The 15,028-nt window shown below is 42.6% G+C and overlaps 1 protein-coding gene across 2 annotated transcripts in view; it reads right to left on the bottom strand.

Moving 5' to 3' along the window:
* The window catches only part of VEGFC (vascular endothelial growth factor C), an 88,781-nt gene extending 78,885 nt beyond the window's left edge, over positions 1-9,896 (bottom strand). The window contains exon 1 of one of the 2 annotated variants that reach the window (XM_074866421.1): positions 9,293-9,896. In XM_074866421.1, coding sequence (XP_074722522.1) covers positions 9,293-9,436 — 144 coding nt within the window. In that variant the 5' untranslated portion in view covers positions 9,437-9,896. Of the gene's footprint in view, positions 1-7,405; positions 7,421-9,292 lie in introns of those variants that run through there. The other variant, XM_074866423.1, reaches the window with a different exon arrangement.
* Between the last annotated feature and the right edge of the window lie 5,132 nt (positions 9,897-15,028).

Raw genomic sequence — 15,028 nt, 5'->3', positions numbered from 1 at the left:
GCACTCTGCCAGTTACGCAAGATTTGCTGGGGACCGGGTGGGGTGAAGAGGAAGTTGAGGCTTCGTTTTAATTTGAAAACATCTGTCCCTAGGCAAGGGACAAACGTCAATAAGGCGCTACCTCACAAGTTTATTTCTTAATTTCCTTAGACAGCTAATTACACTTATGGTTAATCTAACCATAAGTAACGATTCTATAAAAACAATCCAGTCTTGTGATCTTACCCCTGTACTCGGCACTGGTGAGGCCGCACCTCGATGACTGTGTTCAGTTTTGGGCCCCTCACTACAAAAAGGACATTGAATTACTCGAGCGTGTCCAGAGAAGGGCAACGAAGCTGGTGAAGGGTCTGGAGCACATGTTGTATGAGGAGCGGCTGAGGGAACTGGGGTTGTTTAGTCTGGAGAAGAGGAGGCTGAGGGGAGACCTCATGGCCCTCTACAACTACCTGAAAGGAGGTTGCAGAGAGCTGGGGATGGGTCTCTTTAACCAAGTAACATGCGATAGAACAAGAGGTAATGGCGTAAAGTTGCGCCAGGGGAGGTTTAGACTTGATATCAGGAAGCATTTCTTTACAGAACGGGTTGTTAGGTGTTGGAATGGGCTGCCCAGGGAGGTGGTGGAGTCCCCATCCCTGGAGGTGTTTAAGAGTAGGGTCGACATAGCACTGGGGGATATGGTGTAGTTGAGAACTGTTAATGTTGCGTTGATGGTTGGACTGGATGATCTTCAGGGTCTTTTCCAACCTAGACAATTCTGTGATTCTTGGTACTACTACATTTACAGGCAAATTATGTTTCTGTCAAGTGTATCCATGGCCAGTTACAAATATATATATTACCCGAATTATTGAAGTTACATAAGTTTCCTTTTCTGCATTATTTCTAAGAAGAAATAGTAGGAAGAAATACTTCTCTAAGTAATAGTGGGGGTGCAAATAAGCAGAGATTTTACCCTCAGCAGTACACCAAATAAAGAACAATCCTTTTAGGGGTACAAAATACAAAAACTTTCTTTGATTTCCAGTAAAATCTACTTTCATGGTATCCTCCTAGTCTCCAATTCACAGCAGCCACAAAGCTGTCACATAGTTTGCAATACTTCACAGTTGTTAGTCAAAAAGAATGATGAGTCAAGATTGTGGTGAATTCTCAGAGCTCCAAAGGCAACGTTTACAAAGAAAATAGATATTAAAAAAAAAAAATCTCAAAATTACTTCCAACACTTGTGGCAAGAAATGCCCTCCCTATTTTTCTTAAGGAACAAACAATACCAAAGCTGTTCAAGCAAGTTTTGCCTTACATTTTTCTTCACTTCTCAGGCTTTCCTCATGTTTTAAACTCTTCAGAATTTTTTTCTTTCCCCATGTTAAGTTTCTTTTATATGCATATATCATAAAGTGAGATCACCTACATGGACAGTTCCTGGAGCTCAACTGTGTTTGAGCACTTTCAAGTGCAGGTAAGTGAGAATCCGAGTCCACAGAATCCGGTCTTGGTACTTATGAGCTCCACGAACAAGGGAACAGGTTCACAGTAGTGTCCCTTTGGTCTTGTTCTGGGTCACGAGGAGCCCAGAGAATGGAGCTCATACACACTGCCCTCTCACTGCTGCCTCTGCAAGAATCTCATAAGATCGGGAATCCAGGTGACAGAGAAGGAATGCAGATCCCACCATCTGCACAGCTCACCTCAAACAGCACCTACCAGCTTTTCTTCACATGATTGTGTATATGAAACCCATACTTGCAGGGTAATGAGCATTAGCCACCTATTTGGAAAGGGGTGAACAGCTCTTACTTGAATAATAATTATAATAGAGCCCTGCTAAAATTAACATTTCACCTGGAAGTAATAAATACCTCAACCTCTAAAATTGCTGCTCTTTGTCTCTCTAATGATACTGTTCCTTGAGCAGACTGCAGAGGTTACTTACCAGCTGTATCTCTCTTGGCCAATTTGAAACAAAAACACCCATGAAACGACCAACCACAAATGTCTCATTGTCTACACAAACATGAGTAAGTAGACAGCAGCTAACGTGTGAAGCTTCACTTGGCCAGTTTTTCTCTTGGCTCTAAATATTGTGACTGATACAGCAAGTACATTCTGGGCAGCTGGAACAGTCTACCACAAATACATTTGGTCTGCTGAATTCTGCAGTCAAAGGAAGCTGAAGGACAGTTACAGTATTTTTGCTTCTTCTGAACGATCTCTAATAGAATAGAACAGAATATTTCAGTTGAAAGGGACCTACCTACAGCGATCATTTAGTCCAACTGTCTGACGACTTCAGGGCTGACCATAACTTAAAACATGTTCTTAAGGGCATTACCCAAATGCCTCAACACTGACAGGCTTGGGGCATCGACCTCCTCTCTAGGAAGCCTGTTCCAGTGTTTGACCACCCTCTCAGTAAAGAAATGCTTCCTAATGTCCAGTCTAAACATTCCCTGAAGCAGCTCTAAACCATTCCCACGCATCCTACCCCTGGATACCAGGGAGAAGAGCTCAGCACCTCCCTCTCCATTTCCCCTCCTCAGGAAGCTGTAGAGAGCAATGGGGTTGCCCCTCAGCCTTTTTTGCTCCAAACTATACAAACCCGAAGTCCTCAGCCACTCCTCACAGGACATGCCTTCCAGCCCTTTCACCAGCTTTGTTGCTCTCCTCTGGACACATTCAAGGACCTGAACATCCTTGTTGAATTGTGGGGCCCAGAACTCCACACAGTACTCAAGGTGAGGCTGCACCAATGCTAAATACAGTGGGATAGCAGGGTATCTGTTGTTTCTGACAATCTTTACACATCCCAGAAATTTTCACACATCCATGTGCGGGGGTTGGGGGGTTCCTACAGATCTCCTTTGGGGAAAAAATTAAGAAATAACCAAATGCTATGTCTGTTCTCAGAAGCAATCCCTTCCACTGAATTCCTATCTTCTCTCTTAACAGAACACAATTCTTAAATAAGGAAAGTCAAAGAATTAAAGCCTTTAATGGTGTAAAGGATTTTGCTCTAGATGATATCAGATTCCTAAAATGACTTATTTCACAATGCTGCCACAAGCAGGTAGGAGTAACACAGGGGATGCCACACCTGTGACACCAGAGAGAAACACCCATGTCCCCTGCTCTCCAGCAGCCTTCTGGTGTCTTCCAAGAATTGCCCAATTCTTTTCCAGTATTTTCCCTTGTCCAGGATAATAAGTTTTGCTCTATTCAATAAGGAACAGGATGCAGAACACCTTCAGCAGTTTTTGAGCTGCATCCTTGAGGTCGGGCTATTTGAAAATTGTAACCAAGTAGGTGAAGCCAGTATGGAGTACTACAGGGTTCAAGGTGATGGCAGTATCAGATAATTAATGTCATTAACTTCCCCAAGCAATCACTTTTCATTGAAGTTAACCATAATCAGGATCCCAAAAATTTCCTGCAGAAGATGTATTGCCTTAGTAACTACATCTAGGAAGATAACATTCACCCATACTCAGGAAAGACTACAATCTAGCCAAAATATACCAACTGCTACTGGTTTTTTTCCTTCAATTATCAGAAGGTGTTTTTCCTGCGTTTTCTCCTCTTCCCCCAAAGAACACCACTCCTCTTTGCAAAATAGGAGCATCTTACCAAAATACTCATTCACTCCACTGGCAATTGCAGTCTCTAACTATTTGTAAGCAGTTATAGCCATCTTAGACAAGTCAGGAAATGTCAAAAGAAAAAACAAATTACTGCAAAGCTAGAGGGATTGTTTTACAATTATTACAATGGAAGAGTAGAAGAATAAATGACTTGGAGTTTAGCTATTTCCTAACTAAAGTCTGAAATGTAACAGGGGAAAAAAATACAGTAACACATAAATATTAAGTCATCAGAAAAACTTCTGGTGACAGATAAACACAAAACAAAAAAACCAAGTTGACAAATTCATATACAATAGGAATTCAACAAACAATCCCCCATGGGCGCCTTAAGCTATCAATGTTTTAAATTAAAATTCTGTTGCAATTTATGCAGCCATTAGTGCCTTTGAAGCGGATACACATAAAGATGGAGGGGAACTTGCTATTCTTGGTATTACATATCACTCAGGTTAGAAGCAAGGTGGAATTAGGGGGGGAAAAAAAGATATCGAATGTTTATAACAGATAATGAAAACAATCATACATATCCTACTCACTAAACAAAATCTAATACCTTACCAAACAAAACTCTTTAAGAAGCAGCTTAGACTTTGAAAGAGCTTACATCTTTCAAATAATTTCTGGAATTTCTTATAGTTCATTCTACAAACAGCTGTAGCACATTTTGTACATTAAACAAGGATATTAAACTTGATAGGATACCAGTCTGACTTCAGTTGGATTTCCTTTGTTCCAGCATTCTATTTTAATGAATCACTGACCACATTCAAAAAAGTAGCAGCTGAACGTGAGGTTCTAGACAGACTTCCTATCCTGGATGAAGGGTATCAATGGAAGACGATTAATACCATCACCCTCAGCTACAACAGCCTGAAAGAACAAGTCTTGGTTTGTTTTTACTAAAATAACTGGACACACCCCCTTGAAGAACATGGACAAGTTTAAACATACACTGAACCTAAGTGAGCGTAAAAATAATATTTTTGATTGGATGTTTCTGTAGACCTGAAAACACTGCACTTAGCTAAGAGTGTTCCCCAAAGCTTTAGAACCTTCAGAAGTGCAGTTATTTGTCAGCAGCAATGCCGTGAAATCCTTCACAGGCACACAAGTGTGCTTATACAAGATACCCAGGAATGCACATGCCTACACTGAGAACTAGAAAGTGACGTGAGCTCTTAGAGCTTAGTATTGTACTCCATTCACACAAAAGGCTATGCCAAGGTTCAGTAATTATGTTTGCAGAAGCATTGCTTAGTTTTCATTATAGGTTCTATTACATTACTTATGTTCATCCCATTGTATCTGATACAAATTGTGCATCTACAAAAAGACAGCATCTTTCTCTGTGTGCATGTCTGAAAAAAGAGCAGCTACACACATGTGAAAAGGAAAGTTGCAGCAAACAAAGCAGCAACAGCAGAAAAAATAACATTCTCCCTACCCACTCAGTTTAGCACTGCTTGAATACCAGGAGTAAGGTTTATGCTTGTTTTCAGAGCAGATAACCTGGCCTCATCTCTCACCAGTGCATGTAACATCACAAGGTAGAGTAAGGTACACTTCATAAACATAAACCGGCTATAAAACTAATGGGTTTGAGATTACACCATCAGGATACGGTGACAGGACAGAACCCCAGGAATTGACACACTGCTTTTACTCACACTCCCACACTAACAGTATTTAAATTCCATTAGCCATCAACTAGCAGCATTTTACAATTAGGTCTGATTTAAAATAATTCTTAAGTAATAATAATACAAAGGTATCTCTCAGCTGAGGTAGCATCCAAGATAAATGGAGCTCAACTAAGCATACCTAATTTAATTGAAAAAGCAAATCACAGAATCACAGCACAAAGACTGTTCTGTGCTTTACTGCTGTCTGTGTAAAGAGGTCCCAATGCCACTTTCAGGGATGCACTTCAGAACAGGCAAAAACATTTTCATTTGTTATTCCCATCCTATACAAAACTAAGAATCCTTGCATAAATGAGAAAGAAGAGTCTTAAACCTCTTAGAACTACGTGGGACAAGTGACCAGTACTGCCTTTTGCATATTCACATAATCCTAAATGTTTGACTATGCAACAAAAATGAAGGTGCAGCTATGGCAAACCCTCTCAGCTGTGCGGCTTCTTACCAGTTATTGTCACCATAGCACTGTTACCATTATTGTTACCATCATAACCTACTCCCACTATTGTTACCCTATTACCATTAACGCAGTCTAGGTACATGCTACCGTCACACTTTCATTTCAATAACCTAAGAAGTTATTCATGCCCAGAATGCCTGTGTGGTCCCTCCAGTTCATTTCGAAACTTTCAGCAAACAAACAGTAAAGAATTATTTTTATTTATTTTAAATACTTTGCCCTCCCAGGTAGGCAGTGTATACTCACTGCACATTCCCAATTCAAAGCTACCTAAAGAACAAGAGCCAGAGCCTAAACGCATTATAAGGGTTATTAAAATATTCTCAGACAGTACAAGGAGCTAAAGTTTCAAGTTGCTGGTGTCACGAAACTACTCACCCTGTCCTTGCTGCAGCTGCTCCGAGCACCCCTGTCGGGCAGCGGGGCCCTGCCAAACCGCGGGCACTCCAGGGGCAGGAGGGCCCATTCCCCCGGGCTCACCTCAAGCAGAACCGAAATACCAGGTTGTCTTCGGCGGCAGGGAGGGAGAGAGGGAGGGAGAGAGGGAGGGAGAGAGGGAGGGAGAGAGGGAGGGAGAGAGGGAGGGAGAGAGGGAGGGAGAGAGGGAGGGAGAGAGGGAGGGAGAGAGGGAGGGAGAGAGGGAGGGAGAGAGGGAGGGAGAGAGGGAGCCGGCGGCCGCCCAGCCTCCTGCCTGCCGCGGAGAGGCGGGGTGCGGCTTCGAAGGGGGTCGCCTCCTCGGGGCACCCCCCCTGTACTGCAGGAAACCCGAAAGAAGTGATTTACGGGCAGAATTCATTCCCATCCCACTGAGCAGACGGTTCAGCTGAAAAGTATTAATCTGGGCCCCGTAAACTTGTTAAATAGTGAACTTTACCCTTAGGCTAAAAAAAAAAAGGGGGGGGGGGAGAGGCAGTGTTGCACAAGTTTATCAGTGCCCACTTGCTGCAGAACATGCCCTTGCAAGAGCTGTGTATGAAGAACTACTGCTATTTATATCTGCAACGCTCCCAGGCTGCTGCAAATCTCTAGGACAAGATAAATGCATAGCACTCACCTGCATGAAAACACAATACCCTAATTTTCTGCCCAGCTTTTCCTCCTATGTTGGAGGACCCTCAACTCCATCCACACTTTTTTAAATGTTTCTAAAGCTGAAGTTCTTAAAATAGTTAAGAGAAATAAATATATTGTGTAAAGAGTTCACCCAAAAGTCTGTATGACCTGCACTTAGACATCAGTTTAATATGCAGCAGTATGGCATGTGGATGGAAAGTAAAACCAGCGGAAGCATAACATCTATGAGCACAAACTCAAGTGATCACACATTTTTCACTGACATGAAGAAAGTTCAAGCAGATTACTTTTTACTGACAATATAATCATATTTTCCTTCAAACAATTACTTGCAGTTTACTTATTTAATCCTTTCATAACTACTTCAGACATTCACCTCAACATTCTTTCATCACAGGAACAAATATGCACAGTACTTGCTCACTTAAACAGTTCCAGCAAAAGCAACAAACTCGCAGCTAAAGACTTCCAACATGACTAAGTCTGTTTGGTTCCAGAGTCATTCTCTATCTCTCTCTCCTACTCACCAGTAGTCAGGCACAAAAACATTTTTCTGTTAACATGCTTAACACATGCTATCCCATTCACTTCCCGGTGTCTTGACTTTTCTTCCTTTGGTTTGTTGACAGTTCTCCTTTCTCCAGGGAGCACTTGCACTTCTGCACAATGCACTACAGTGGCAGCTCCCAAAAACTTTGAGGCTTCCTCAAGAAACCAAGTGACTGTCCACAACACATGCATGGGAACATACAACATCACTTAAGAAGATATCTTCACTATCAGCTGTTCTTCTAACTGTAAAAAACATGCTCCAGTTTGGAATTTTTCTACCTTTTCAGCATAAGCTATTCCAAGGCTTTACAACTCAAACGCCCGTTTTACCCAGTAAATAACTGACTTACAGTCATGGGCTAGAAAGAGTTGAGGTATTTTTACCCTTCACTAAGTTCTGTGGGTTTTTTTATATATAGTTTAAGTGATAAGAGTGACCAGCTGAATTGGTTTTGTGTTCTGATTTTTAAATACTTAAGTTTGACAAATGCTTTATAAACATTTAAGCAATATGATCACTGATAGCATATTAGCATTCAGAACACTGCAATGTAAGCATTCAGCTGTAATTAAAATATCTTAAGAGAGACTACGGTATACTCAGTAAACTTTTCCATGCAGAATATTATTTGAAAAGCATGACTTTTGTGAACAATGTATGGTCTACAACAGTTTGAATGCCTGAAATAAGTATAGTTAGCATACACTATCAAAACTTGACTTCCCATGTAGCTACAGTAAAATCTCCCAAACTTCTATTCAGTAAAACAAACAGCATAGGAAAAAAAAAAATCAGAATATCAACTTAATTTTTAATCCACATGCTTCCCTCCCTGCTCCATACCGAAATGAATAATGAATGAGCTGGGTCATGATTGCTTTCAGTAAGTATGTCAGAAATCTTCAAAACAATGAGATGAGGGCAAGAGTTGTTACAAGCTCAGACATCAAAGATATTCCTAGTAATGCCACATGCTTATACAACCACATACTATGCATCAGCATACCAGGAACTGCAAAACCACAAGTACCAAAGGTACTTGAATTCTACATTACGAAACTTCCTATGCAAGCACAAATTAACTCAGAATTGTAACTATTTGTGACTGCAATCTGAGAATTTCAGCCCAACCTTCACCATGCGCCTGGGCAGAATGAAACTTTTCGGGCTCGAGTGTCACCTTACATCTCCCATCAACCCTGTCACGCAGCAGCGGCTCATCCAAAGTGTCAGTAACTCCAAGAGACTTTCCAACAAATAGAAAGTCTCGGGTTTTGTCATTGTCCCCCCAAGCCTCCCTCGCCGCTTCGTTCCCGCGCGGAGCTGCTCCTCGGGGTGTTTCTCAGCCTCACTTCAGTGCTCCCGGCCCTGCCCGCCACAGGACCCCGTAGCTTCGCCCCCGACGGGGCAGCCCCTGGTACCCCCGCGGCCCGGCCCCGGGGAGCGCCCCGGCTGCCAGCCCAGCACGGGTCGCTGCCCTGACCCAGCTCGGCGGCAAACAGCGGGGCCGGCACTGGGACCAGGGCCGCTCCCCAGCGGGCAGCCCCGGCACCAGGGCGGGAGCAGAGCCCTTGGGCCGCCTCTGCCCATCAGGTGTTTTGCGTTTCTTTGTAAACAGCTGCTCCCCGTGCGACCTCTCTTCCAGCAACCCTGAAATCCCAGACGATTTTCTTCCCCCCTCCTTAAACAAATCCTTCTCCCACTTTAAAAGACCACCCCCCCCCCCCCCCCCTCCGCTTACAAAGGCTTCTCCCAAATATTTATCTCGGGGGGACTTCTGAGCGGTCCGTTCAGACGGACTCGGAGCCGCATGCATGCCCAGAGGAGCGAGCCGGCATCTCCCGCGGGGGCACGGGCTTACCTTGGCCTCCCCCACGTCGGGCTCCTCCTCGTAGTACCCCTGCCCGGACTCGTAGGCGGCGGCGGCGGCCGGCTGCCGGGGTCCCAGGAGCACGGCGCCGGCAGCAAGGCAGCAACCCAGGGAGAGCACCTCCAGCAAGTGCATCGTGCAAAGATGGCAGGGCGGGAGCGGAGCGGGGCCCCGGGGCAGTTGGAGGAACGCAGGCGAAATTACGAGGCTCCTTCTCTTCCTCTCCCCCCCTTCTTTAGCCGTCCTCTCCCCCCTCCCTCCCCTCGCAATATCCAAGGCAGTAAAATCCGTGGGATGCAGAAGATGCGGTAGCAGCAGCAGCTCCTAGACGCCTGCAGGGGAGTTGCCAACTTTCCCAGCCGCTTTGCAAATTCTCACCGAAGTTATCCGGAGTTTGCCAGGTAAAAAACCCCCCAGGAAACCGGACATCCGAGGCCGCGCTCGCTCAGGAGCCGGGGAGGTGGAAAGCGCAGAGAGGAGGAGGGAAGGGAAGGGAAGGAGCGAGAGCGCGAGAGCGAGCGGCAGAGCGGGACCGAGCGGCCGGTCGCACCCGGGGAGCTCCCTGCGCTCTCCCGCGCCGTTCCGCGCCGCTCCGCCCGCCGCGGAGGTCGCTCCGGACGCCTGTCAGCGGCAGCGCGGCCGGGAGGTGCGCGGAGCCTGGGGCTGCGCGGCGGCGGGGGCCGCGCATGGCGAAAGCGCCCTCTGCCTGCGCCTCTGCGCGGCGAGGGCGGCCGGCGGCGGCCTTCCTCCTCCTCCTCCTCCTCCCGCTGCTCCTGCTGCCGCCGCGGCGCCGCCTGCCGCTGGCGCCCGGGGAAGCGGATCGCGGCCACCCCGCGGCTGCCCTGCGCACCCCGGAGGGGCAGAGGCGGTCCCGCCCCAAGCCCGCGCTCCGCGACGGTGGAGCCTGCGGCGGATCCCAGCCCCGAGGGGAAAGCAAAGGGCCTTCGGCTCTGAAATCAGCGGCTGAAGCCGGGTAAAACGCCCGCGGAGCCCGCCCGCAATCGTGCAGGAAAGTTTCTGTTAATCCTAATCAGTTAACTTGTCGAGCCGTGTTGGCAGCTCTACTTGAAAGAGTAGAGCAGGCTTCTAGCTTCTTTTGGCCAAACAGAAAAGATTTTGCCCTTTTAGAAAGAGTACCCCAGCTAGTACCACATTTATTTGTAGCCTTCTTATCAATGACATCTTGGAGCCATCTTTGAACAGAAGTTTCACCCCATTTGGAGCCCTAAATTCAACGGAGCCTAGATACTAGCTAGTTACACTGTAACTGTGATTAAAAAATAAATAAAAAAAAAGTCAAACAGTAAAACCAAAAGAGATTGCACATTGCTAACAAAGTAACACACTATAGCCTGCTCAAATCTCAGTTATGCAAAAGGAAGAAGTTATATTCCCTGTACTATTACTTTTCCTCAATGTGAACGGCATTATTGAGCCTTGTGTAAATATTTGGAAAGCTTTTCAAACTATTCTGCATCACTTGGATACATCTTCTGGTAGCAAGACTGTATGGGAACAAACTGTGGGGGCAGATCCCTGACTGCCTTGGCTGGATGCTGGCAGTCTGCTCGTGTTACACTGCTCATATTCTTCGGGAAGCCCATTCTGTCACTAGTCAGGAAATGACATTATGGGGGTTATGCATAAAGGTGTCTAGCAGGCCTGCAGGTACCTCCTGTTCTTTTTGATTTATTTCTTATAATTTTCAGGATGGTATCTCAGCTTGCTGATATACAAATAAAGGAACTAATCACTTCATTTGCAATCAGAATGAAATCTAAAGTTTAACTAGAGCTGCATGTTAAAAGTTTTTATAGTTACTAGAAAGTTACTAAAGCACTAACAATTTTTTACATCTTCACAACACAGTAAAGCAATGAAGCAAAGACAATGGTAGAAGTTAAGCAGAACAGCTATGAAAATATAAAATAGCGTACATAAATTAAGAAGGCTATTGTTCTTCAGTGGACCCTTGCAGTGCTGCAGATCAAAGCACAGGATTAAAGCCTAAAGAGCATAGTTGAGGATGCAAAACCCATCTAAATAGAAATACTGCATTACTGATTTGCATTTAAACATGTTAAAATCTCTCAGAAACATCACAGACTAGTGTAGAAAGCAAGTTCTTTTGCAGCATGTTAATAAACCCCACCTGACAAATCATGCACAGATAATATTATTTCAATAACTGAGTGCCATGCAAGGAGCACCTTCCTGTAACTAAATCACAAAACAGGATGGAACATACCGCTCCTGCTGTGCCATCATAATATTATCTGGCTTCATTATTTATTTCCCCAGTTCCCCAGCACTTTCATTCTGTCCCTTTCAGCCCCCCCCCCACCCCCCCACCCAATTCATAGAACATCCATCACAGGATCAAAGGCTTTTATGTGAGAGAGCATTTCCACCAACTGCTCTATATAGCAAATTTAAAGTGTCATATGAAAGCTAGTAATCATAGTCATAGTGTCTCAAGTCACAGTCTAACCATAAGGTTTTTAAAATAAAGTGGTTGAAATCTATGATACAAAGAAATAAATAGTCCATTGGCTCTGAGACACTTTTAAGGTTTTCCTCAATTCAGGCTGTATTTCTTTCCATCCCATAAAAGATGGCTAATTTAAAGGTTTGCTGATTTAAAAATCTTTTCTCCTTTCCCCATCACCTAATGATTAATATTCCTCCTCTTGTCTTCAAATTAAGCAGAAATCAGACTACTGGACAATTAAAGTTCTTAGAGGCACTCAGACAGTGAACTGACCTTATAAACACACATGACTAAAGTAATATCCCTAATAGTGTAGAGATACAGGCCTAGGTCTTGCCCTGTTATGTTTCAATGGCAATGATAGCTACTAGTGAAAAACAAAGAAAATTTTTTTACGTTAGATGTAAGATTCCTTCAAATGAATTCTCTTGATGTTGTTTTAAAATAGCATTAAAAAAATCCAGACCCCATTATGTGTTCAAGTTGGTGTGACGTACATCTGTCAAGCACATTCCTCTCCTGTGTCAAGATGTACCCGGTATGTTTCTTTCTGATACACTCTACTTCTGAAACATGGATGTTTCCATACCTGTTTCCTATCTCCATTCATTAGCAGTAAGAAAAGTCAGAGAGGAACCGCTACTGGAAATGTGAGTTGAGACTGAGAAATAGAAAAGTGACAATAGCAGCAAGAAAAATCAGTAACATGATATCATAATTTGGTCTATTTGCTTATTGTAGAGTTAAACGCTAGTTTCAAATGTTTTCTTTTCACAGAATGTAATTTCCATTCTCCTTATATTTAAATTTTTGTGTTTGATTCAAACCAATCTCCTTTGCATTATCCTCTTAAATAGACATATAGAGGTACGCCCAAAAGCTGAAATCACGGATAGCATGGTTTGCTTTTGTTTCAACACACATAGTCTTACTGGTGAGTTTCAGTGGAATTTATATTTAACATAAATCTCTAAGGTAGAAAACATTGTTCCCTGAGGGCAGCAACTCCAGACTGTGGAAGTGCTGTTCTAGATTTATTCCAAAAGATGAAGGCACTGTAGTAAGCATCAGTCCTTGGTTCCTTTACAGATAGGACTCCCCCAATATTTTCTCTAATGCTTAAAAGCACGGGTGAAAAAAATTGGATATTGATCAGTGTCTTAAATATCAAAGTCCTATGTAAATATGTAAATGAGCCTGATATGTACAGGGAAAAAAGAAAGAAGAGAAAAGGTATTTCAGATTCAGTGCCAAACTACTAGAAGAGCTGCTCACTAATGCATTTTCTGCCAACTGAATTTTTCAATCCCAAGTTTTATTACATATTCTTATCATATTGCTTAACCACTTGAAGGAACCAGTTCTATGGAAGAGAAGATTTAGCTACTGAAAAAGGACAGTGCAGTGGCTTTCAGGCTGTAGTCCACTTCTCTCCTCAAACCCTTTTCGTTCTATAAACATATATGATTTAGCTGAAACATTTAGGAGTATTGCAGTTCTACCAATTTGTGCATAATGGCCTTCCTCATTCCCCACAAGCAAATTTAAAAACATATTTTTTTTTGTACAGGCCCCCACTTAGTATTTCCTTATATCATCCTAGAAAAGGATCTAGGCATGGTGGCTTGAACATCATCAAAAGCAACTGAAATATTTTCCTTGACTTTGATCAGGCATCCTCGCTGTAAAATTTAACCTATGGGAAACTGTTCTACACCAAACATCCAGCTAGAGAACCTGAAATGTAGCTTTATCCATTCATTTTCTCTAAAAATATTGCCAGGATTAATAACTTTAATTCAATGAGATGGATATCACTGCTGCAAAATCATTTTCTGCAGTGCTTGACCTAGCAACCTGCACTTCATCATCTAGAAGTTTCTCTTTCATTTGGTATAAAAGTTGGTCCCTCTTGAAAATTAATTAAAAATACAAGAATCCTTAGTCTTTAACCCTTTGACACTGGTTGATTTTCAGGGATTACAGGATTATTGGGATTTCTTTGTTCTCAGGGATTCTCTTTCTAAACTGTTAAAATCAAGACTATTGGCATCTAGCATTAGAATTTCTCTGTGCTACAGACTGGATGACTGCAATAGCGTAAAACCCTTGCTGTAATAAAGGGTTAGTATGATGCAAAAATGGACAGCACAAGGCAGCATCTCAAGAAAAGTGTTTGAATTCCCCAAAGCAAATTATGTATCTCTAAATCTGCCCTAAATTTAGAATTAAGAAAGCCCTAGCCCACATTTTATTCAGCTGTCTTACATTAGGATCTTTCTCTTTACTGTAGTTTTTCTTCCCTCTTGTGATGCAAGGTCTCACACAAGAACATGTATGCAAAGAATATTGATTTAACATCCTGTAATCTAATTAATCTCTCCATGTAGTGATTATGTTCATTGTTATAACCTCTGTCTATAAACAATAAAATGACTGATTGTAAATTTATGCTGCTTCTTAACTGAAAGCTGTGCACGATTTAAACTGTGTAAAACTGAAGACATGTCACTATATAAATAAGTTTCAACAAAACATATTAGCAATTAAAAGCACACTACCACTACACATACAAAATCTTATTATGCTACATACCTTCCTGCAGTAGTCTTCCAAGTGACAATCTATGAGATGAAGAATGTATTCAAGAACTTTTTTCCCCCCAGTTATAGTTATAAAATTTTGGAATGCAACAGAACAAGGCAGTCCTAATCAATTCAAGAGACATTTCTATAGAATTGATAAAACAATGGCAGAAATAATTCTTTCTATAAAGAGATGCAGTTTCCACTCACTTTGTCCCTGCATACCTTTCCTCCACTCATATATATGCTGCTGCATTCCCCCTTTTTTCTTCAGTGTTTCGAACCTTCTGTTCAATACTTTGGCTGTTCTGGAAATTAAGAATATGCTAAACCCTTCAAATGCAAATTGCTGAAGTATTAAAACTCAAAAAACTTTGTCAAAGAGTATTGAGACAAATTCATTTCCAAGGCCAAAGTAATGTGATGTATTATTACTGATTATGATCCTCATTTTTCCTTACGATTAACAGGTTTTCATTAACAAAGTCAATTCTTCTCCTACTCTTTCTATAATAGTCTTTCACATATTTAAACATTTAACCTTCCTTACTTAGTCATCTTGTTTTAAGCTAAGTAAGAGCATTTTTTTCCAACATTTCTCTATAGATTTTTATTTTCTAAAGTTCTGCTTATCCTTATAACTGTCATTTG

Source organism: Strix uralensis, chromosome 4, assembly GCF_047716275.1.
Source record: "Strix uralensis isolate ZFMK-TIS-50842 chromosome 4, bStrUra1, whole genome shotgun sequence".
NCBI classification, from domain to species: Eukaryota; Metazoa; Chordata; class Aves; order Strigiformes; family Strigidae; genus Strix; species Strix uralensis.
Note: the sequence above shows the minus strand (reverse complement) of the source record. Positions and strands in the feature narration are given on the sequence as shown.